We start from the raw sequence: 26121 nt of genomic DNA on the forward strand, positions 1-26121 counted from the left end.
TTGGAGCTCATTTTAATAAAGGAGGACAATTTTAAGTCATGGTTCAAAAAACTTCTGATTCAAGCAATATTCAACGGTATTATTGTTTAACTTTAACCTCCTCCCCCCAATAAATCACGTTGCCTGTGTCCCGGGATGCTGCTAAAATATATAGTTAGAGACCCAGGTTTTAGGTGCAGTGTTAGGTACTTGGACTGTAAACTCTCCAGGGCAGGGCCCGTGTTCTGTGTCGGTATCGCCCTAGCACAGCGGTGCCCTGACCCAGGCCCGGGGCGCTGCGGCAGTACAGCTGGAAGTGGAGGCAGGAGCCAAGCTGGCGGGCGCCCCCGCCCCCGCTGCCTGCCTGGGATGAAATTACGCGCCCAACAGCTTCATGCATAAAACATGGGGCCGGGGCCGGCGGCGGGAGCGGAGCGCCCCGCTGGGCTGCGGGCCGCGCGCCGGGCAGGCAGGTGGCTCCCAGGCACGGCCGCCCTGGCGGGTCACGGGCTCCGCGCGGGGATTTACCGGGCCGCCCCCGGGAGTGCCCCGCGCAGCTGGCCATGGAGCTGCCGCCGCGCCTGCACTGGGTGAGGACCAGGCTGTGGAGGCAGCGGGCTCGGCGCCGGCAGGTCTGGAGTAAGTGCTACCTTGGAGGGGGGGGCTCGCCCCCTCCATCCCCCTTTCCTCCTCTCGCCCCGCCGGCGTGACGCTGAGCACCGGGGCAGCCCTAAAACTTCCCGGCCCTGGGCTGGCCAGTCTGCGTGCCCCCTCCCCCCCTTACGTGGGGCGTGGGGCGTGGGGCAGGTGAGGGGCGGCCGCACTGCCTCCTAGCGGGGCCGGGGCATGCACCATTTCTAACCCTACAGGCTACAGCTACGCTGGGCCCAGCCCCGACGGCGGCACAGGGCAGTTCGGACACTCCCCCAGCCCAACAGCTCGCTTTGGGGGGGACCCTGGAATCAGGTCAGCACTGGTGGGGGTGGTCAGAAACGCGGGTCATTTTATTGCACAACGGGGGAAAGAAATCGGGGGGTGGGGGGAATCCAGAAGAATTGAATACACCCCTCAGGATGGGCTCAGCTGTACTGAACCCAGGGAGCTGGTTTGGGAACCTAACAGACTGCAGGCACAGTGTGGAGAACTGCCCGCCCCCTGCTTTGGTTGGTGGAACTCAAACCTAGCACTGAGCTGACATGGGCTTTACTGGAAAATACTGTACCAGGGGGGTTGTGTTAATCATTCATTATTTCACGGGGGCCTTGGTGGAGGTAGATCACTTCCCTGCCATGATGAATATCCTGCGCTGAAGTGGCAGCTGCTTTAATATAGTCAAAATCGGAGACTGTCTTAGCCAAGGTGACAGGTCATACTAGTTTAGCCCCAGCTTCGAAGGCTCCCTTTTAGCTGGCTCACAAGAGGGAACAGTGGCCTTTGGGTTCTATTGAGTCTCTGCAGCAGTAATGCCTATCTTGAGCAAGCAGAGCGGGGACTTCTTTAGTAAGTGTCTGACCACTTGTTGACAGACAGAGACATACAAGGGAATGAAGAAGGGATGACAAACTATCTCTGTTCATCTTAAGGTTATGGGCCAAGTATGGCAAAAGAGAACTTAACTGAAAATGCCTAGTGGGACACACTACAAAAGGTTAAAATACACTACAGTAAAAACAAGCATGCTATGTGCCAAGTATGGTGCCCAGAAATCACTGTCCTTTCAATATCCTAGTTTATTATAATTATCCTGAAATGTCAGCGATACCAGGATCGGTCCTGCCCCATGAATACCAAACTCACAGTTATCCTCTTGAACAGTATGTTGTCACAGGAGCCAATTCGGAGTTTAAACTAAGAACCTTTCAAATTCAAAGTATTATTTCTAGATTTCAGAAACACTAATTTCAGCAGACGTGTTCTACATTCCTACACTCTTTATTTACTGAGTTAATCATTGGTTCTGATCAGTCACCTGTTGTATATTTGCTGTTGTGCAAGTACTTGTGTACTGCAAATATTTATGCACTCCATGGCATTATGGTCAATTCCTATTTTCTAGTCAGAAGAAAAAATAAACAATCCTGTTTCACCTTTATTTAGGATTATATTAACCTTTTCCAAATTAAATTCCCCATTATTTACAACTAAAGAATTGACAAATAGTTTGGGAATTATTTGGGAACATCTTAACACAGGCTGCCCCATTTACGCTCCGCATTCTGATTTAATAATTATCCGCTTGCCCTAATTCAGTTGTCTCTTGAGTGAGTGGTTAGATGCATTTAGCACTATTACACCAGTTTACACAAACTGAAAGAAGCGGGAAATCTGAGGAGGGGAGATGCTCTGAATAATTTAAAGAGGTTTCTTTGGTTGGGAAAGTGCTCCCTTTGTACATATGTGATCTCAGGGCAGGCATTTTATTTTGGCTCCAGCTTTGGGAAACATTGTAGCACAGAAGGGCGGGGGGGGGGGGGGTCAAATGGAAATAAAAATTTTAAGAGAAGAAAGAATGGGAGGCTTGTGTGGGTGATTTAGGAGAGAGGTTCTAGACTCTGGAATCTTTTATTATTAGGTTACTAGTTTGAATCCAGACTGAGACAATAGTAACCAAAAGGGGTTCCTGTCTGTGGCTTGAGTGTCCACTACCGAGAGGCCAAGCCCAAGGATCTGGCCCTAAGACTGAATTACTCCCTTCATGCCTAGATGCGGCTCTTAGTGATCAAGGTTGAGGCGCTGTGGCAAAACTTACCCTATTGCTAGACACATTGTACCTGTTCTGTTTATAAATATTATTTTTATAAACAACACACACCTGGTGCCCAGCAAGGAAACTATCACTATTTGGTTTCTGATGTCACTAGAATCCCAGCCTTCCACAGTGGCCTCTCTTTACAAATGTAGTCATCCAGGAAGACAGACTGAGGATTTTGCAGTGTCCTATCAAGGCCCAATTATTGTGATCACCATTTTGTATGGGGTTCTCTGAGGAGAACTTCCTAGAGGCACAGTTTAAGCTTTCTGTTATAAAAATGCTTCCTTGCATAAAAGCATTTTCAAACTCTAGGCAAGCTTTTGCATTGTAATTGTAGCTTTGCGGATCAGACTAAGGGAATCCAATATAGTAGATGGGATGGATTCTCTGTGACAACTTTAAAATATCAAAGGCTTCTGTTTAATTTTTGCCTATTAACACAAGCAAATGTACATGGTTCTGCTTGCATTAGCAAAATCAAAGTAAACATTATTTTATTGCACTAGTGTTTGATACGAACAGAATTTTTTTTTTTCCAATCTGGGAAACTGAGTTAAAATCCTGCTAGCAGCAACCAGTCTGATGAAGCTAAACTTAGTATTCTTTGGACAAGCCTGCAAAACAATTTTTTGCCACTCCTCCCCAAAATGTGATTGAATCCTGATCACCAGAATCAGGTAACTGCAGGGGGCCGGGGAAATGGTTTACATATAAAGGGTGAGGCGCAGCACAGAAGTAGGGTGACCAGATAGCAACTGTGGAAAAAAATGGGACGGGGTGGGGGGGTAATAGGCGCCTATATAAGAAAGTCCCAAAAAATGGGACTGTCCCTATAAAAATGGTACATCTGGTCACCCTACACAGAGGGAGTATTTGTCTCCCATTACTCTCCCTAATGCAGAATGGGAAATCACATCCGTTTGCTGGTTGATACAAATGCCAACATTTTATAACAGTTTTGCAATGGACAGGGATTGAGAGAATCCTATGTCCTCAGCCTTTGGAGGGTTTGAGGGTATTCTGGTAAATTATATCATTTTACAAAATTAACTTGCCATCCCTCACTGAAGTAGATAAGTATTATTATCTCTATCTCGCAGATGAGGGAAATTAAAGCAGAAATGTTATGTGACTTATCTAAGGCCATAGAAGCAGTCAATATCAGAGCTGGGATTGGAATACACGGGGCTCTAGTCTGAGCCCTGCACTTAGTCCATTAGACCAGGCTGCCTTTCATGCTATTAAGCTGCTTTTCATTGTTGCCAGAAATCAGACTGGCTGCTCAGCAGAGCAGTATAGAGCTGTGCAGGCTCTGTTTCTGTCAGAGATGGGGAATAGTGAGGAGGGTCACCCTGGTTTGTGGGATTTTTTTAAAAAGGTGCAAAAATTATGGGATATAGAAGACATTATGGGACAGACTGTTACTTGCTGGGAAAGTGACCCCTTGCTCCCAGTCAGTCTCTTGCATGACTTGTTTTGGCCGCACCATGCATTGTCTAAACTTCGCAAAAACCAGTGCTCTGGACAGTGGTGGGTTGCACACTGGGATACCTGCGCCTGGGACACTGCACTCTGCATTGATACAAGCACTCCGCTGCTGATACAAGGTTGCACGTGCACAAACACTGTACTAACTGCAGCGGCTTTATGCCGACGTAACTTGCATCAACCAAAGTTCTTAGTGTAGATGTGTCCTAAGTGTGCAGTAAAGGTTCAAAATAGATTGTATTTGCCACTATCCACTACTATAGTCTTCCCCCTACTTGTTAGTGGTAATGTGGTAGGCTTTTAAATATATATATTTTGGTAGCCTTTATGAAATATTAGATACAAGGTCTGTCTTTTTCCTGTTAAATAAAGGGAATGTTGTTTGGAAAAAATATTATAACATACATAGACAGCTTCATGAAGTTCTGATATTGTGTAGGCACAGTGTTCCAACTTCAAGGGGTCTATTCAGAATTTATTTAAATTAATAAATTTTCAAAAATGTCAAGGGCACAAAACCCACTCTGACTGCACACCCCTAGTTGCCACCTACCACCCCACACTGGAACCAATACCCGATATCATAAAACAACTACAACCCATACTGGGTGGGGACCCTATCCTGAAAGAAATATTTCCTGAACCTTCCCTTCTGGCCTTCAGACAACTCTCCAAGCTCATCATTGGAAGCAAGCTCCTCATAGACCAGGACACACCAACTCAAAGTGACACCAGACCCTGCCAGAACAACAGATGTAAAACCTATAGACATATTTCCACTGCTACAATGACCAACACTGCCCCCTCACCCATAACACATCTTACACTTACAAGATCCATGGGTCCTACGCATGCCTATCACAACACATGGAGTATCTCATCCAGTGCACTAAATGCCTCAGCGACTATGTGGGTGAAACCAGACAATCACTACTCATGAATGAACTTACACAGGAAAATGATAAAACACAAACACTATCACCTGTGGGTGAACTTTTCACAAAACTGTCACAATATCTGACCTCTCAGTTCTCATTCACAAAGAAAATCTTCACAATACCTTCAAAAGATGAGCCTGGGAGCTCAAATTCATAACTTTGCTAGACACTAAAAATCATGGACTGAATAAACACACTGGATTTATGGCTTACTGCAACAATCTATAACCCACTAACAACACCTCTCCCAGCTGCCTTTCCCCCCTATGACTGGAAGGGTATTAATGGGCCTCTTCTCCTTGAGTGGTCCCTTGAAATATGTGCCGATTACTTATGATAAACAATCTGTTTCACCTTATATTTAGTTGTGAAACTCTGAATATGTTTCCAAGACCTGAAGAAGAGCTCTGTGTCAGCTTGAAAGCTTGTCTTTCTCACCAACAGAAGTTGGTCCAATGAAATATAGTATGTCACCTACCTTGTCTCTTTAATTTGTGGTGTTCCTTTTCATTTCTTGTCTGTGCATTTAAGCTTAGTTCTTCAATGTGTCACTCCTTTGAGAGCAAAAGGATTAGTGGAACATTGAAAAGACCGACCTTGTCTCGGGACCAACATGGCTACAACAACATCGCATAACACAAATTAAGAAAACCAGCCAAAATTTGTTATACTAGAGTTTTAAAGACATGAAATAAGACTAAGAAGCTGTAAAGCAATAGTGCAGCGTCAGAGAGGAAGTGAACTCTAAACAGATTGTGTTTGAAAAACTCTTGAGAAGAAAGCCATTAAAATAATGACTGAACATACATTTTAACAGCCCCAGAAGGAACAAAACTAATCTAGCCTCCCTCAAGGAGACCTGCACCCAAACAATAGAATGCATATCTAGTGTGGAATGCATTCTTCCACTTTTATGACCAATCCTATCTTTAATTTTTTTGCAGGTTACAACATTATGCAATTAGTATTAAGCCCACTTGATGGAACTGGAGAGCATGTGGTCTTAACTTTGTCATTTAGAGCTTTTACTTTAAATCACAGGATTCTAAAATTATATTCAGAAGTCACCTTCCCGAACTAGTATAGGAAGTAAGGCTCACCAGAGCTGAGTCCCAGTAGCTCCGAAAGGAGCCTGACACTGGTCCTAGGGAGAGGTCAGACTATGTGTTTCTCGTAGGCCCTGTACCCAGTGATGGAATGTAGCTTTTTTTCCCTAAGAGATGCACGTGCATTACTCTCTTTAACATTAATGGAAGTTACACATAACACAGAGGGGAGACTAGCCTCCCAATAAAGTATAAAAGTCTTTCCATGACATAATTAACAGCAGAAAAATACATTTTCATTGCTCAGTTTTTGATGTGAGAAACAAACACTTCCTCATTTCCACATCAGTCATTCTCCAGAGCTCCACTCACAAGATGCTTTGATGTTTATGAAATTGAATCTCTTTACTTTAGATTTGACACCATTTACTTCAAAGCAGCAGTCAACTCTATATGCATTCAGTAGGTGCCAATTAGTATTTATAAACAGAGAATGAATAAATTTAGCTGTAATTTTTAACTGTACTGAATTTCAAGATGTTAACTCAATAAAACAATTATTGAAAAAATTGACAAACATGTTCCATAAGTTGCCAAGTCAATGTAGAATAAAAATAAAATATACGCTTGTCATCAAGTTTCAAAACAGCTTGAGCAATTAGTAACTGTTATACCTTATACCAAATGAAATTTGTCTGAGGCCTGGTCTAAATTTGGGGGAGCAGGGAGCATCGATCTAAGTTACGCAACTTCAACTAAGTGAATAATGTAGCTGAAGTCGACGTACTTAGATCTACTCACCACGGTGTCTTCACTGAGGTGAGTCAACTGCTGACACTCCCCCGTCGACTCTGCCTGCACCTCTCGTTCCGGTGGAATACAGGAGTCAACAGGAGGGTGCTTGGGGGGGTCAATTTATCGCATCTAGGCTAGACGCGATACATCGACCCCCACTGGATCGATCGCTGCCCGCTGATCCGGGGGGTAGTATAGACATACCCTAAGAATAAAACTCACTGTATAGATGTACATTTTAAAATAAAATTTCAGTTAAACTAGACCTACATGATTCAAATTGAACCCAAATAATAACCGTGCCTACAAACATTACTTTTCAGACCATAGAAGTGTATTCAGACTAAAAAACTTGCATTATATGGAATTAAAAGGGCACATGTTAGAAGAGCTAAAAACTGGTTTACAAATAATCTTCAAATGTAGTTATCAATGAGCAGGGTCCCACAGGGACGGGTTCTTGGTCCAAGGTAGAATCTTGGCTGGTAAAGTTTGCAGATGACACAAGGATTGGTAGGGATAATAAATACTGTTATGGAGTGATCTGAATCACCTATTTAAATAGTCATAATCCAACAAAATGCATTTTAATACAGCCAGAGGTGAGGTAACACATCTGAGAACAAAGACCACATGTTATATCTGCAGGATGGGAGACCCTGTCACTGCTTTTCAAGACTCAAAGGATTTAGAGGTCATTGTAGATAATTGCCTGTGAGCTCTCAGTGCAATGCTGTGGCAAAAAAAGGGATAATGTGTTGCATGGATGTATAAAAAGGAGAATATCAAGCAGGGAAGTGCCCTGTACACAGCATTGGTAAGACGGCTACTGTCTTCAGTTCTGGTGTCCACACTTCAAGGAAGGAGGGGAGATACTGGAAAGAGTTCAAAGGAAGACCTCAAAATGATCCAGGGGAAAACAAGCCGTATGATGTGGGGTTAAAGGAGTTCAACTATTAATGGAGATTCTCTATGTCCTAGTAAGGAGGAGAGGATGGAAGATAAAATACGGGTAGGAGCTGATGAAAAACAATCCCATTCATTTACATCACGTAATGGCAGACAGCTGAAAAGTAACAATTTTTAAAGAAGTACTTATATACAAATGCTAGAAGTCTAAATAATAAGATGGGTGAACTAGAGTGCCTTGTATTAAATGAGGATATTGATAGAGAAGGCATCACAGAAACTTGGTGGAATGAGGATAATCAATGGGGGACAGTAATACCAGGGTGTGACATTACTGACATGAACTGGGACCATATAGATCATTGTTGCAACCAAGGGCCTGTAGTGGCACCAAATCTTGTATAAAGGGGGGTCAAATAAGGTGTCTAAGACAAGGTTATGGCTTGCTGGTTATGATTGTGGAGTGGAGTGCCCCAAGGATCAGTCCTCGGGCCGGTTTTGTTCAATATCTTCATTAATGATCTGGAGGATGGTGTGGATTGCACCCTCAGCAAGTTTGCAAATGACAGTAAACTGGGAGGAGAGGTAGATACGCTGGAGGGTAGGGATAGGATACAGAGGGACCTAGACAAATTAGAGGATTGGGCCAAAAGAAATATGATGAGGTTTAACAAGGACAAGTGCAGAGTCCTGCACTTAGGACGGAAGAATCCCATGCACCGCTACAGACTAGGGACCGAATGGCTCGGCAGCAGTTCGGCAGAAAAGGACCTAGGGGTTACAGTGGATGAGCAGCTAGATATGAGTCAACAGCGTGCCCTTGTTGCCAAGAAGGCCAATGGCATTTTGGGATGTATATGTAGTGGCATTGCCAGCAGATCGAGGGATGTGATCGTTCCCCTCTATTCGACACTGGTGAGGCCTCATCTGGAGTACTGTGTCCAGTTTTGGACCCCACACTACAAGAAGGATGTGGAAAAATTGGAAAGAGTCCAGTGGAGGGCAACAAAAATGATTAGGGGCTGGAACACATGACTTATGAGGAGAGGCTGAGGAAACTGGGATTGTTTAGTCTGCGGAAGAGAAGAATGAGGGGGGATTTGATAGCTGCTTTCAACTACCTGAAAGGGGGTTCCAAAGAGGATGGATCTAGCCTGTTCTCAGTGGTAGCAGATGACATAACAAGGAGTAATGGTCTCAAGTTGCAGCGTGGGAGGTTTAGGTTGGATATTAGGAAAAACTTTTTCACTAGGAGGGTGGTGAAGCACAGGAATGTGTTACCTAGGGAGGTGGTGGAATCTCCTTCCTTAGATATTTTTAAGGTCAGGCTTGACAAAGCCCTGGCTGGGATGATTTAGTTGGGGATTGGTCCTGCTTTGCGCAGGGGGTTGGACTAGATAACCTCCTGAGGTCCCTTCCAACTCTGATATTCTAGGATTCTAAGACATCCCTATGGACAGAACTCTGAGGTTTTTCCATGCCATGTGCTGGACAGCTTGTCTTTGGGACAAAGAAAGAGAAGCTACAGCTCTTCCATCTTGTCTTCAATCCTGCTTCATACATCTGGAGAGACTTTGCTACAAACGGAAGCTCTAAACAAAGGAATGATGACCCATCCCAGCTGTGGATGTACTCCAGAGACTTGATTTGAATCTGCAGTTTATTCTATTACTGCTACAAGCCTGAACCAAGAACTTTGCCATTACTGTATGTAATGGATTCCATTTAACCAATTCTAGCTCTCATTGATATCTTTTTCCTTTTATGAATAAACCTTTAGATTTTAGATCCTAAAGGATTGGCAATAGCGTGATTTGTGGGTAAGATCTGATTTGTATATTGACCTGGGTCTGGGGCTTGGTCCTTTGGGATTGAGAGAACCTTTTTTCTTTTACTGGGGTATTGGTTTTCATAACCATCTGTCCCCATAACAAGTGGCATTGGTGGTGATACTGGGAAACTGGTGTGTCTAAGGGACTTGTGTGACTTGTGGTTAGCCAGTGGGGTAAAACCAAAGTCTTCTCTGTTTGGCTGATTTGGTTTGCCTTGGTGTGCATAGAAACCCCAGTCTTAGGCTGTAACTGCCCTGCTTTAAGCAATTTGTCCTGAATTGGCACTCTCATTTGGGTCCCACCAGAACCAGCATCGTTACAGAGTACAAAATATATCAGAAACATAGAACAGGTTGTGCTGGTGGGGGAGTGACACTTTATGTGAAAGAAAGCGTAAAATCAAATGAAGTAAAAATCTTAAATGAACCAAACTGTACCATAGAATTTCTATGTATAGTAATCCCATGCTTGAATAATAAGAATATAGCTGTAGGGATATACTACCAGCCACCTGATCTGGATGGTGATAGTGACCGTGAAATGCTCAGAGAGATTAGAGAGGCTATAAAAATAAAAACTCAATAATAATGGGGGATTTCAACTATCCCCATATTGACTGGGTACGTGTCTTCTCAGGATGGGATGCAGAGATAAAGTTTCTTGACACCTTAAATGATTGCTTCTTGGAGCATCTAATCCTGGAACCCACAAAGGGAAAGGCAATTCTTGATTTAGTCCTAAGTGGAGCACAGGATCTGGTCCAAAAGGTGAACATAGCTGAATCGCTTGGTAATAGTGACCATTATAATTAGACTTAACTTCCCTGTGGGGGGGCAAGGGGGAGGAGGAGGAGGAGGGGAGGGAAAAACACCACAGCAGCCCAACATGGTAGCATTTAATTTCCAAAAGGGGAATTACACAAAAATGGGGAAGTTAGTTAAAACAGGAAAAAAAAGAAAAAAAAGGTACAGTGCCAAGAGGGAAATCCCTGCAAGCTGCATGGAAACTTTTTAAAGACCATAATAGAGGCTCAACATAAATGTATACCCCAAATTAAAAAACACACAGTAAAAGAACCAAAAAAGTGCCACTCTGGCTAAACAATGAAGTAAAAGAACCAGTGAGAGGCAAAAAGGCATCCTTCAAAAAGTGGAAGTTAAATCCTATTGAGGAAAATAGAAAGGAGAATAAACTCTGGCAAGTGAAGTATAAAAATATAATTAGGAAGGTCAAAAAAGAATATGAAGAACAGCTAGCCAAAGACTCAAAAATTAACAGCAATTTTTTTAAAGTACATCAGAAGCAGGAAGTCTGCTAAACAATTGGTGGGATCACTGGACAATCAAGATGCTAAAGGAGCACTCAAGGACAGTAAGACCATTGTGGAGAAACTAAATGAATTCTTTGCATCGGTCTTCATGGCTGAGGATGTGAGGGAGATTCCCAAACCTGAGCCATTCTTTTTAGATGACAAATCTGAGGAAATGTCACAGATAGGTGTCATTAGAGGAGGTTTTGGAACAAATAGATAAACTAAACAGTACTAAGTCACCAGGAGCAGATGGTATTCACCCAAGAGTTCTGAAAGAACTAAAATATAAAATTGCAGAACTACTAACTATGCTATGTTTCAGAGGAACAGCCGTGTTAGTCTGTATTCGCAAAAAGAAAAGGAGTACTTGTGGAACCTTAGAGACTAACCAATTTATTTGAGCATGAGCTTTCGTGAGCTACAGCTCACTTCATCAGATGAAGTGAGCTGTAGCTCACGAAAGCTCATGCTCAAATAAATTGGTTAGTCTCTAAGGTGCCACAAGTACTCCTTTTCTTTTAACTATGCTATGTAACCTATCAATTCAAGTAGCTTCTGTACCAGACGATTGAAAGATAGCTGATATAACACCAATTTTTAAAAGGCTCCAGAAATGATCCCAGCAATTACAGGCCCATAAACCTAACTTCAGTACTGGGCAAACTGGTTAAAATTACAGTAAAAAATAGAATTATCAGACACCTAGATGAACATGATTTGTTGGGGAAGTCAACATGGTTTTTGTAAATGGTGAGGCATGATTTCCCATCTATTACAATTTTTTGAAGGGGGTAAACAAGCATGTGGACAAGGGTGATCCAGTGGATATAATATACTCAGATTTTCAGAAAGCCTTTGACGAGGTCCATCAAAGGCTCTCAAGCAAAGTAAGCTGTCATGGGATAAGAGGGAAGGTCCTCCCATGGATCGGTAACTGGTTAAAAGATAGGAAACAAAGGGTAGGAATAAATGGTCAACTCTCAGAATGGAGAGCAGTAAATAGTGATGCCCTTCAATATTTTCATAAATGATCTGGAAAGAGGCATAAACAGTGAGCTGGCAAAATTTGAAGATCATACAAAACTACTCAAGATAGTTAAGTCCAAAGCAGATTGCAAAGAGTCACAAAGGGACCTCACAAAACCAGGCAACAAAATGGCAGATGAAATTCAGTGTTGATAAATGCAAAGTAATGCACACTGGAAAACAATCCCAACTATACATATAAAATGGTGGGGCCTAAATTAGGTGTTACCACTCAAAAGAGATCTTGGAGTCATTGTGGATAGTTCTCTGAAAACATCCATTCAATGTGCAGTGGCAGTCAAAAAAGCTAACTGAATGTTGGGAATCATTAAAAAAGGGATAGATAATACGACAGAAAATATCATATTGCCTCAATACATAGTATGTGCACATCTTGAATACTGCATGCAGATATGGTTGCCCCATCTCAAAAAAGATACTGGAATTGGAAAAGGTACAGAAAAGGGGAACAAAAATGATTAGGGGTATGGAATAGCTTCCATATGAGGAGAGATTAATAAGACTGGGACTGTTCAGCTTGGAAGAGAGACTACTAAGGGGGGATATTGTGGAGGTCTATGAAATCATGACTGGTGTGGAAAAAGTAAATAAGGAAGTGTTACTTATAGAGCTGTCGATTAATCGCAGTTAACTTGCGCGATTAACTGAAAAAAGTAATCACAATTAATCGCAGTTTTAATCGCACTGTTAAACAATAGAATACCAATTGAAATTTATTAAATATTTTGGATGTTTTTCTACATTTTCAAATATATTGATTTCAATTACAACACAGAATACAAAGTGTACAGTACTCACTTTATATTTTGATTACAAATATTTGCACTGTAAAAATGCTACATAAGAAATTGTATTTTTCATTTCACCTCATACAAGTACTGTAGTGTGTTCTCTTTATCATGAAAGTGCAACTTACAAATGTAGATTTTTTTTGTTACATAACTACACTCAAAAACAAAAGAATGTAAAACTTTAGAGCCTTCAAGTTCACTCTGTCCTACTTCTTGTTTAGCCAATTGCTAAGAAAAACAAGTTTGTTTACATATATGGGAGATAATGCTGCCGGCTTCTTATTTACAATGTCACCTGAAAGCGAGAACCAGTGTTTGCATGGCACTCTTGTAGCCGGCATTACAACGTATTTACCTGCCAGATAAACATTCATATGTCCCTTCATGCTTCGGCCACCATTCCACTTCTTTTTTGTATATAATTCTTTTTTTGTAAGCTCAACTTTCATGAGAAAAATTGCACTACAGTACTTGTATTAGGTGAATTGAAAAATACTATTTTATTTTTACAGTGCAAATATTAATAAAAAATAGAGTACTGTACACTTTGTATTCTGTGTTGTAATTTAAATCAACCCCCCCATCGCCACCCCAGGCAGGGACCTGGGGCTTTTTTGGCCTTCTTCTGCAGCATCGGATGCAGAGCGCCTGGTGGGGTCATCTGTATGTATCTCACCTAATCAATTCCCTGCCATTGCAAGGGCCTCCAGCACTAGTACCACCATAGTCTCTCCTGTTCTCTGCCTGTGGCACACAGCAGTTTAGTGCCCTGTTTAACTGAAGTCATGGGGCATTTGAGTTAAATGTATGGCCTGTGATATGCAGGAGGTCAGACTAGATGATCTAATGGTTCTGTCTGGTCTCACATTCTATAAATTGTTACATTTGATTTAAAAAGGCCAGATTTACACAATGTTTTGCAGTACAGCAGCAGCACCTCTGGCAGCCGGGATTTTGTCAGTGCATAGAGGGAGAGATTATTTCTGAAGCGGTGTCTGATGGGAGGAAACAGATCGTGGCTCTGATAGCCTGATCAGGCTAGACCTGAAGAAGAGCTGTGCGTAACAGAAGTTGGTCCAATAAAAAAAGATACTACCTCACTGTGACAGGTTTCAATCAGTCCACCGAGCCCCTAGGGGGCAATGGAGAGCTATGGTCCCACGGACAGGCCTTAGTCACACCTTTCGGGCGCTGGGGAATTAGCGGAAGAGGTGTGCCGGCCGGAGTCCGTAGCGTGCCCCTCAAGTCCCGGGCACGCCGGCATGAGTCTGCAGCGTGCCCCTCCGGCAGGGGAGCGCCGGTATGGGTTTGTAGAGTGCCCCTCCGGCAGGGGAGCGCCAGCATGAGTCTGCAGCGCGCCCCTCAGGCAGGGGAGCGCCGTTACGGGTTTGTAGCACACCCCTCAGGCAGGGGAGCGCCAGTACGGGTTTGATCCCGGCAACTTCCATGGGAACTGTCAGTTTGGCCACGGAGGGCGGACAGGCCCGTCACTCCCCATTGCACACCAGGCCAAAGTTGCAGTCCACTGCAGGACAGCCCCGTTGCAGATGACCTTACTCGCCACATCGAAAGCAAGGTCTTACCTCTGGGCACCCCGGCCACGTGGGTGCACCGGTGGGGCTGCAGAGTTGGCTGGGTCCCAGTGGTCGGGTTAAGCATCCAGGGGCGGAGTGTGAAGTGGACTTGGGGTGTTGGCAAAATCGGTCCTGCTGCCATCTGGTTGTCAGGTACGGTGGGGTGCGTTGGTTTGGGAGGTGGGCCCCCCCCTTTCAAGTTTCTGTGCATTGGGTCCAGGGTTTGGGGGGTGGTTGGTCGGTCCTATCGGGGCCTCTGCCTCGAGAAAGTCCTCCATAAGCGCAACGGCCGTGCTCAGACTTTGTGGCCGGTGCCTCAACACCCAAGCCCTCCCCTGGGGTGCAAGGATGTGCACGAATTGTTCGAGGATGACCTGTTCAGTCACCTCAGCTGCTGTTCGATGCTCGGGTTGTAGCCATCGGCTACCTGCGTCCTTCAATTCCTGGGCCATGGCCTGGGGTCTGGCGCCCAGTGGGTAGACCTTTTCCTGAAACCGTCGCCAAAAAGTCTCCGGGGTAATGTCGAAGGCATCCAAGATAGCTGTTTTCACTCGAGCATAAATGCGGGCCTCATCTGGGAGCCCATGGTAAGCATTCTGGGCCAGCCCTGTCAGATATGGGGCGAGGAGGGTCGCCCATTGTTCAGGTGCCCAACCAGCCACTGAGACAACCCGCTCGAAGGTCACCAGATAGGCCTCCGGGTCATCCTCAGGCTCCATCTTGGCCAGACGGATCGGTGGGGCGGGAGGGGTCGGGGTGGCTGCCCTCTCCAGTTGAGCCCCACCATGGCCCGACCACAGGGTTGCAAGCTGCTGGAAGCATTGGGTTTGTTGTTCATGGTGCTGGGCCCCCAGGATTTGAAGCAACTGCTGCTGGTGGGCGCCCAGCTGCTGTACGAGTTGGTGCTGCTGCTGGCTCTCAGCCAGGAACGTGATAAACCTTTCCATCTCCATCTTTCCAGTAGGGGAGCTTCAGAGGCCCCCCTCGCACTAATCCCTTCCTGCAGGGATAGGGATCGCCGGCCCGTGTTCTCCACCACTTGTGACAGGTTTCAATTGGTCCACCGAGCCACTAGGGAGCGATGGAGAGCTATGGTCCCACGGGCAGGCCTTAGTCACACCTTTCGGGCGCTGGGGAATTAGTGGAAAAGGTGTGCCGGCACGAGTCTGCAGCGCGCCCCTCAGGCAGGGGGGTGCCGGCACGGGTTTGTAGCGCATGGTTCTGCTAGCCAAGGCAGGTTGGCCAGGGTAGGGGAACGCAGGCCCACCCAACTCCTCTGCGTTCCAGCCCAGGGCCCTGACAGTGGCGGGAGGCAAAGGTCCCGCTGCTGGGTCAGCGGGGGGCTATCTGCGCCCGTTGACCAAACACACCCACCCCACGGTGCAGTTCTGCCCCAGGCTACTTCCGGTCTCTCAAGTGGGCCTCTCCGGTCCCTCCAGCTCGTCTGGGTATTCCGCTGCTGGCAGCTCCAGCTCCCCCTCTGTGTTGGGCTCACGCTGGCCCGGGTTACAGCCTGGCCCCTCCAGGTACTCCAGCGGCTGGCAGTCCTGGTCGCCACAGGCCTTCCTCCCGGTCAGGTTCCTCCTGGCCCAGGGTCTCCCCTGGGTCGGCAGCAGGATCTCAAGGGAGCAGCCTGTGTCTGTTTCCCTCCCTGGTGCTCTCCTCACTGGGCAAAGGGCCCCGCCCTTTGTACTTCCTGTCCCACCCCTCCCCTTCTGGGGATTGGCGTAAGCTTGGTCTGGCCCCACCCACTCAGGCTGAGAGGGTGGCTCTTTACCCTCTGGTTCGGAGGGAAGCCACCCTGGGTCCCTACACTCACCCACCTTGTCAGGCCAGAAGGAATCTGTCTGATTGAGAGTATGGAAGATAAAATAACTCCCAGGACCAGCCTTAACCTACTTATTCTGGTATTTAAAGGAGAGTTTGGGTTGTAACGATGCTTGGTGTTTGGGTGGGGGCTGGTTAATTCACAACGAAAGCACTTTTTTGTTTGGAACTGCAGTACTTAGGCTAGCTTCTACACTGAGTTCCTAAAGTGTAACCTAGAAATGTCAGACAACCTTGAAACAGAAGAAAGCTCCTAAGAAGAATATATAAGGAGTAATTCAGTTTGCCTGTAATTGCAAGAGAAGAAAAGCTGTGCTTCTCTACTGAGTTCTGTCCACAAGACAAGCTCCCTATACTTGTGATGACAAAATGAGACTCCACTCTCAGTTGATAGTGCAGACGTTGAAAGTATGATCATACATGGCCCACTGGGTGCCTCAGGCAAAACTCCTTGGGCTTTGTTTGCTTTTGGGGGAGCTTAGTTGCCCCATTTGGGTCTGCAGGATTGGCTCTACCTTATTAGAGTTCAGATGCTCAGAAACGCCCCTAGGTTCTATGCTCCCTTCTGATCATTTGGCTCAATGGGTCAGGGAGGGAAGTAGGAGGGAAGTGATCTTTCCCAAGCACCACCCACTCGTGGCACCAAAAAGAGATGCACTCGCTCTACTTTATTTCTGTTAGGTTGGGATGCCACTGCAGCTCCTGGAGCAGCCCAGAATTGGGAGGGTGCAAAGATGGCTTAAACCACTTTATTCCCCCCTCAGCCTGGACCCATTGCTGTCAATATCAAAACTCCTATTGAGTGTAATGGGAGCAGGATCAGAGCCTCTCTTTTAAAAACAATAGCAGTGTTAAATTGCTCACTTCAAACTTGAAGCAAGCAGAAGCCACTTTGACTTCATTGCTGCTCAAGCTGAAAAGGAAATAGAGAATGTGAGTAAGAGGGGGTGGGGAAGGATGGCCAAGTAGCCTATATTTGGAAGATATCTGCACAGCTTTTAAAACTGGATTTAAACTTCAATGGGAGTTTGCTTGTATAACAACTGTAGTATTAGGCCAGTCACATTTACTTTTGCTATAATTCTATTGCAGCTGTTCATGTTACATTCAGTCCCCACTGTCCGTGCTGAAAAGCTTTTGTTATGCTGAGCTCATTTCTGAACCTGATGTGTAAATGGTGTTCTATCGGTTGTTATGACAACGCACCCTGGGCTTCTAACAGAGGGTGAATGTACTTCTGGAGAGAAGCTTGTAAAAGAACTGCTAGGTGACTTTCTCCTCCATATTCAGAGAGAAGGTTCAGAGGGTCAGTGAAAACATTTATAGGTGATATAGAAGGAAATTCAGTATTTGGCTAAAGATGGAAGGACAGCTAAAAAGAGGCTTTTATTCCTTGCTTGCAACAATTGTTTCTCAGTCTGGAATTTAATATTTTTGTCATATCAATATCATTATAACCCCTCCCCCCAATATTCCAGACATATTAAGGAATGGAAATGTCAGCACATGCAACTAGACCTTTTTATTATTTATTCATAGAATAAAGAATTTAATTTTAGATAATTGGTGGTGGCGTTCCCAGTCCTGATTTGATTAGGACAAAACGTGCTGTACAAAAAGAAGACGAGGTCCCTAGCAAGATGAATGAATCATTGTAATTCTAGCCTACTCTTTCTAATAGAGCCCTTACCCCCCCAGTGTTTCTGATAGGTCTTGCTGTGTAAAAAGGATACAGAACACTATGCATTATTACTCTGTAGTAATAAAGCCCACTAACTCCCTACTTGGTTCAAATTCTGGAGTCCTCTTTCAAAGCATACTATGTTTGATGCAGGCTGAGTACAGTAACTCCTCACTTAACGTCCTCCCACTTAACGTTGTTTCAAAGTTACGTCGCTGCTCAATTAGGGAACATGCTTGTTTAAAGTTGTGCAATGCTCCCTTATAACGTCATTCAGCTGCCTGCTCTGTACACTGCATGTAAGATTTTGTGGAAGAGCAGCAATTTTACAAGGGAGCATTGCACAAGTTCCTCTTCTCTGCCTCCTCCCGCTCCCTCCCAGCACTTCCCCCACCACCAAACAGCTGTTTGGCGGCACTTAGGACTTTCTGGGAGGAAGGGGCAGGAGCGAGGAAGCACCATGTCTCCACTCCTCACCCTCCCTCCCAGAAAGTCCTAAGCCCACCAAACAGCTGTTTGGTGGCGCTTAGGACTTTGTCGGAGCGGGGCTACAGCATGTTCCAGAGAGGAGGTGGAGCGGGGACTGGAAGAGGCGGGCCTTGTGCATCCCCCAGCAAAGTCAGCACCTGTTCTTCTCCGGGTAAGCTGCCACTGCTGCTGTTGAAGGTGCTTCCTAGCATCCTTGCCTACAGCGGGCTGTGTCTGTGTGGAATAAGCCAGGGGCACTTCCCAACCACAGTACAGTATATAATGCCTTTTGTCTGTCCCCCCCAAAAAATTTCCTTGGAACCTAACCCCCTGCATTTACATTAAATCTTATTGGAAAATTGGATTCATTTAACATCATTTCACTTAAAGTTGCATTTTTCAGGAACATAACATCAACATTAAGTGAGGAGTTACTGTATGTGCAGACTAGTGCTTGTGTGGACACAATGTTGCTGTGCCCTACTTTGTCCTCCAACTACCATCCCACACTGCTTTGTGGGAATCTGTGACCAATCTATCTGTCCCCTGTGTACTTTCCACTGCTCAGGGGTCAAGTTGACCCATGTTCCCTCCCACATTTAAGAACTGGCACAGGGCCAGGATCAGCCCATTTGCTCCTGGATTTGGATATATCAGCACTGCAGTGACATTACTCTAGCAACATTCCACCATGCCTTGCACAGGCACTTGGAGCTGTGGTGAGATCTTTGAATTCCTCACTATCTCTGGAGAAGCAATGATGCAGGCAGATCCTGCAATAAGAACAACTTATTGAGGAGATCTCAAAAAATGTGCCTAAAAGGGTCACAACCAGGGTGCCTACCAGTGTCCTATAAAAAGAAAACAGCTAGGAAAAAATGTACAGAAGAAAGTCTGGTGCTGCACATTTGACCTGTCCATTTTATGAAGAGCTGGACAAGATTTTTTGCCACCACATCACTACGGAGCCCGATGCCCTTGTGGAGAGTGGACGTCTTTAAGGACTCTGTGGAGACTGGAACCTCTAAGGGTAAGGGTTGTTGAAGGAAGATAAGGATCGTGACGAGATCTCCCTGAACAATCAGGATCACTTTGGCTCTCAGGCAGGGGTGCTGGAACAATTTTTATAGTGGGGGTGCTGAGAGCCATTGAACCAAACCCTGTATATGATGGAAACCACTTCAAGCCAAGGGGTCCTGCAGCACCCCTAGTTCCAGCACCTATGCTTTTATGAACCTGAGAGTAGCCATGTAGGAAGCCAGCCTGATTTCTAGCCCCAGACACAGGATGAAAATCCTATTGATCCTATCAAAGGGACCTTGTGAGGTAAGTATCTATCTTCACAACTTACTATTATGCTATACTGCTGTGCTAGGTTCTGTTCCAGGTGTCCCATGGCTGCTGCCATTTTGGGTGGGTATGAACTAGGAGACTTTCTAAGTCTCCACCTCCTGCTTCCCTCCGTCCCGCAACATGGTCCCCTTTCGTTCTTGCCCTGCAGACATATTTTCAAAATGGTGGCTGGATCAGCCAGGCGGTAGGCTTCTATCTTGTGCTGAAGCCCTGACCCCTGGCTATTTACAAACCTATGCCACAAAGGGTGCATACACATCTGCTAATTCCCTTCTTCCTCCATGCATCTCTCCTGTTTGGCAAACATTGCCCCCACCCTCCGCTCTATCTGCATGCTCTGAATAGCAGCTGCAACCTCTTCCTTCCCTCCACTTGCACAACAGATTCAAATAATGATACTATTTCGTTGTGCAAAATTCAAAAAAGTTGATTGTGGCAGTTGTTACAGAAAAAAAATTACCTCGTATTCACAGTTTATAGGAGGTATACGTAGGCATGGGCAATTACATGTCCTAAAGCAGTGGTCCCCAAACTTGTTCCGCCGCTTGTGCAGGGAAAGCCCCGGCGGGCCAGGCCAGTTTGTTTACCTGCTGCGTCCGCAGGTTCGGCCGATCGCGGCTCCCAGTGGCCACGGTTCGCTGCTCCAGGCCAATGGCAATCTTCTGCTGCACTGCTCAGTCTATGCCACTTCCCCAGTGGCTGGTAGGGGAACTCCAGCCCACCCTCTATTCTGGGGTAGAGCACAGCTCAGACTAAACTTGGGGTGACAAAGTGACCTGAAGAAGAGCTCTGTGTAGCTCGAAAGCTTATCTCTCTTACCAACAAAAGTTGGTTCAATAAAAGATATTACCTCACCCACCTTGTCTCTCTAATATCCTAGGACTGACATGGCTACAACTGCACTGCATACATGAAGTCAGACCAGATAGCTATCAGAGAGTGGTCCTATTGAAAATTCGAGGGGAAGTAGGCGGATGTAAGCCTGACCAGAGCTAAAGGCTCCTCCCTCAGCCTTTGGGGAGGATCCACTGAGCCCAGGAACCCAACTGATTATGGGGGACAACAAAAAGAAAACAAGGGCAGGTGTGAAGGTCATAGGATCAAAAGGAGAGAACATAAAAGGGGACACTGAGCAGAGAACCCTGGACAACGCACACTACTCCTCAAAGGTGTCAAGGGAGCCAGCGGACACTGCCCAGAGGAACTCCACTCGGATGCGTGAATGGAGGGAGAACCAGAAATAGGCCCCAGAGTTGCAAAGAACCCCCTCAGCCAATATCCTCTCCCTGCTGTTATAGATGGCCACTTTGGCCATCACCAGGAGGAGGTTGACAAGGAGGTCCCACGAATTCGTGCGGCCATGGATAGGGTGTGTGTAAATGAGAAGATGGGGAGAGAAGTGCAGCCAAAAACATAATAAAAGATCTAGGAGGAGCTGGAATAGGGGCTGTAACCTAGCACACTTCAGATAAATGTGTGCCAGGGTCTCCCTCACACCACAGAAGGGACATGGGTGAACCACGCCAAGTACAAGCCCATGCGTACGGCTCCGTGAAGGAGCTATCAGAGAGTGGTTGTGAGGGCAGGGATATCTGTCAGACTGGTGAAGGCCTTTTTTCCTGTGAGCTGAAAAGAGGTTACCTCAGGTTAATTAGAATACCTAAGTCAAATTAAGAGCTGCTGATGACCTTTAAATCCCTCTTCAGGTGAGAGAGTAGAAGGAACAAGCTGCAGCAGAGTTAGAGGCAGCAGCAGCAGCAAGAAGAGGTTTCCCCAGATGGAGGGTTGTTCTCCTCCCTGTAGGGGAAACATTGAGTTTACTTCCGTTTGGGGAAGGGCTGGTAACCAGAAGCCAGCATAAGAAGTTAACCCTCCAGTAGGGGGGGGGAAAAGATATATTTCTTGTGTGTTATGGGATTTGTTTGTTTTTGTTTTGTTTTGCTTAAGAGAACTACACGGGCCTACCCTGAGGCCCATCTTATAAAAAAAAAAAAAAAATTAAGAATTAAAAGCCTCTGGAATAGGACTGATTTAGTCCAGGCCCCGCCTCCCTCCACCAGAGGGGAGAATGCTGAGGCTGACATGGCAAAAGTGGTACCTTGCCACATTGGGTACAGCAGCATCAGTCATGAGTGCATTTGGCTGCAGTCTCTTATTGTAGAGGTCTGGCGGGGGGGATGGACGGACGGACATTACCAACAAAACCCCAACTGCATTGAAAGCTATACTACCTTAAAACTAGATTTTCCTAGCAGCTTTTTCAGGATGGATGCCTCACCTGACTCTGGTTTGCTGTACATTCAACAATTCAAAAGATGTGTCACAGTGGCATGGCTTAGCTTGAAGAAACTGGAACTGAAAGCTAACCTCTGATTATACTTCTACTAATGATTTTGTTGGAAGCTCTATGGGGAGTCTAAAAATAAAGCAGTTACTGAGGGCTTTAAATAACTCCCTCTCTCCTTCCAGTGAAGGACACTTCAAACTACCTTATCTCAGAAGGTGATCCCTTTAAAGCTTCAGGTGCCAGTGTAGAGATTACACATTAGGAAGAGGCCATTAATGCCTTTCTTGAGAGTTGGAAGACCAAGGCTGCGATTCCCTGGAAAAAACTCAACCCCAAAGCTGCTCATACTTTTTTGGGTTTCCCAAGTCTAGGCAGATTCCCCTTCCCTACCTCTGTGGATGGATGCTTCAGGGTGGGCCTTTATCTGGGCGTGAACCTCCTCAGAAAATGGGTGCTTGAGATAATCAGGGAAGGATATACAATAGAACTCGTCTATTGCCCCAGGGGCAATTCTGTCCTTCTCCCAAAGGAAGTTAAAATAAACCAACCCCATAAATAATCCCTCTGTAGCATCCAAAGATGATAGAATCAGTGCTGTGGAATGACATTTTGGAAAGGAACAGGATTTTTGTGCTACAAAGAGACACAATGGCATTCAGCCCTTTTTAGACTTTGGGTCCCTCAACAAGTCCATAAGGAGATCAATATTCCAGGAGGAAATAGTGAAATCCATAGTTACAACATTTATCTTTCCAAAACTTCAGAACATGAAAATAAACTTCCTGGAGATCTACTGAAAACTTGGCATCTAAGTTATTTCAGAAGGGAGACAGAAGAAGATAATGTCTGGCAAATCAGACACTAGCACACCTCTCAAGATAAAATCTGATTCTACTCCTGCGCTGGTTGGTCTTGTGTGGATATCCAGCAAAATTCTTGCTTTGCTTCTAGCCAGCAATTGCAGCAAATCAGTATTTAAAGATCTTGGTTCAAATCCAGTACTAGCACTTCTCTTGGAGGACCCATTATTTAACAGCTATCTGATGCTGGGTCCAGAGAAGCTGTTTATCAGTACAGATTCAGGGGGAATGTGTCTAGACTCCTATATCACTCAGAAGGTGGGGGAAGGAGGAGGGCAGAGAAGGGAAGGGATGTGGCCCAAGGAGGAGACATACAGTATAATCATGCTATGGATCATCAAGCTCACTCCTCCATTTCTAGCAGATGATTCTTCAGAAAATATATAACTGCTAAGAAGGCAGAAAACCTTCAGCACTACTTTAAAAAGTAGTCTTAAGTATTTCCTTGTTACCCCCAAAGTTCAATTTGTTGCAGAGCTGGCTAGCTTCCCAGGAGCCAGGATCCAATCTTTCATGAAAAACACCAACAAGATGTTTCCTCAGTGAATGGATACAGAGTGCCTCTCCCCACTCTGTTATATTGAAACAGTCTTTTGTCTTTACTAATAGACGGGGCAATCCGCCTCCCTGTTATAATGGTCCTTTTTTTACCTCCACAAAGTTTTGGTTATTTACATTTGTCTTTGATGGTTTTCTAATAGATGTATAATTGTTTGCTACAAACAAAACACATTTGATGATCAGAGTTTCCTCACAATATTTGTTCCCCATTTGTGTTGCATAATGCAGTTGCTTTTCCTCTTATATTTTATATCTTCCCTAACAATGAAAAACATTGAGGCTGAAAGCAGAAGACACACTGAACTCAGAAAAAGGATTCTAAAATATTGTAACTCAGAGAATTAAAACCCTAGCTAGATACAAATGTATAGATTCCCATGTAGAACAATCTGGTACCAAAGGTGCTTCTCATTTCCTACACCATGTTCTTTTGAGTATTATGATTCTTAGGAGAAAATAACACCTGGGAAATAGCAGGTGAGTGCTGTTAGATAACTGGATCTCTGATTGCCTGCACAGACCTGGTGTCTGTGAACACGGGTAGCCAAATTACCTACTATCCTGAGACTGGCTCCTTTCTAATCAGAACCCATTTTCAAACACTTATTCCTGGTCTTGGTGGAACAAGAAAAATTACAGGGAAGCAAATCAATATGCTAGCAATAGTGAATGGTTTTGGATACAAAAGAAGAGCTACTATTATATAGACCAAACATTTCTTTCAGAAGTGCCTTGGTAGGGGTGAGGAGCAAGTGTGATAAGGTCTGGAGATAAACTGTTATCTCCTCTAGTGCGCTCTTCACATTTGTCTGATTTATGTCTGATTATTACTGCCCAAGCTTTGGCTATGTTCATGAAGAAGCTTCTTTTGTTTTTATCACTTAAAGCTCCTGCCTGCACTCTAATCAGCCCAAAATAATTTCATTTGGTTTTTAAGTGGTCTAATCATCTTTTTTTCCCCATTATTTGCCATCTTTGTTTATTTGCTAAATACCTAAAGATGCTATAATTATAGGTACTGAGGAAACTGCAGAATTATTCTATAGGAGGTAGATGCAACTATGTATCAGCTATTCACTCATACTATGGGGATGTCACACACTCTGGCATTTTACTGTACAGACTGAGGCAATTATACTATTTGTGCTTCAGCGTTAAGCACATGCATAAGTTTTTGCAGCCTCGGGGCTTTGATCTGTTCAGGACAGTAAAAAATATGGGTTTTTTGCACTCCTAAGAGAATTGTGCATATCAGGGAAAATAATAAAGCTGAATCATATAATTCCAGATTAAAACCAGTGAGTGCAGAGATGGAAGAAGTGGGTTTGAATAAGTAGCCTACTCCCATTTGAGTGTCAGTAGGGAAGCTATTATATACCTGGGTTTTTGACGTAGCAAAAGATTTCCAGTTATGTTTTTGGACATCGCAATCTCTAGCTATAGAAGAATATAAATTATAGTTAGGAAAGTAAGACTAAGCAACTAAGTGGCACAATACAAGATAATGGGAGAAATCTTAGCTCCATTGAAGTCACTGGGAGATTTGTCATTGTCTCCATGCATTTTTTGCTGGGTGGTAGAGTAGCATTGTATATTAATGATGAGGGAGACTGTAAAGAAATTAGAAGTGATGGAATGGATAAGACAGAGTCTGTTGGGCCAAAATCACTTTGGGGGAAGAAAGCTATTAGAGTTTCCCCTGATATAGTGCTTGGGGTGTCTTAGACCACCAGGATCTGATTTGGATATGGAGAGAGACCTCTTTAATGTTTTTAATGAAATAAATACTACTGAGAATGATGGGATTATAGGAGACTAACTTCCCAGATATAGATTTGAGGACAAGTGCTACTAATAGTAGCAGAGCCCAGATTTTCCTGGATGTGATAGCTGACAGATTTATTCACCAAATAATAACTAAACCAACAAGAGGTGGTGCTATTTTAGATTTGGTATTGGTGAGTAGTGAGGACCTCACAGAAGAACTGGTTGTAGAGGACTACGTTGGTTCGAATGATCATAAGTTAATTCAATTTAAACTAAATAGAAGGATAAACAAAAAATAATCTGCAACAGGGGTCTTTTATTTCAAAAAAGCTAACTTTAAAAAACTAAGAGAATTAGTTAGGGAAGTGGACTGGACCAAAGAACTCAGGATCTGAATGTGGAGGAGGCTTGCAATTACTTTAAAGTCAAAGTTGCAGAAGCTATTTGAAGCCTGCATCCCAAGAGAGAGGAAAAACTTCATAGGGAAGGGTTGCAGACCAAGCTGGATGAGCAAGCATCTCAAGCAAGTGATTAATAGAAAGCAGAAAGCCTGCAAGAAATGGAATATGGGAGGGATCAGCAAGGAAAGCTACCTCTTGGAGGTCAGAAAGTGCAGGGGAAAAAGTGAGAACTGCCAAAAGCCAAGCAGAATTGGACCTTTCAAAGGGAATTAAAACCAATAGTAAAAGGTTCTATAGCCATATACATAAGAAGAAAACAAGGAAAGAAGAAGTGAGGTAAGTGGTAAAGTGGGATACTGGGAAGAAACACAAGGAGGAGTGTGTAACAGGAGGCCTCCTGATTCATACTCAGAAAGTAGGGCAATCAGCTAGATATCTTAGGTGCCTGTACAC

The 26121-nt window shown here is 44.7% G+C and overlaps 1 protein-coding gene across 4 annotated transcripts in view; it reads left to right on the forward strand.

Moving 5' to 3' along the window:
- The first annotated feature begins 441 nt into the window (after positions 1-441).
- The window catches only part of RIPOR2 (RHO family interacting cell polarization regulator 2), a 181327-nt gene continuing 155647 nt past the window's right edge, over positions 442-26121 (forward strand). Inside the window, exon 1 of one of the 4 annotated variants that reach the window (XM_048840024.2) lies at positions 442-618. In XM_048840024.2, coding sequence (XP_048695981.1) covers positions 543-618 — 76 coding nt within the window. In that variant the 5' untranslated portion in view covers positions 442-542. The remainder of the gene's footprint in view (positions 619-26121) is intronic. The other 3 variants (XM_048840025.2, XM_075125349.1, XM_048840022.2) reach the window with 3 other exon arrangements.

This window comes from Caretta caretta, chromosome 2, assembly GCF_965140235.1.
Source record: "Caretta caretta isolate rCarCar2 chromosome 2, rCarCar1.hap1, whole genome shotgun sequence".
NCBI classification, from domain to species: Eukaryota; Metazoa; Chordata; order Testudines; family Cheloniidae; genus Caretta; species Caretta caretta.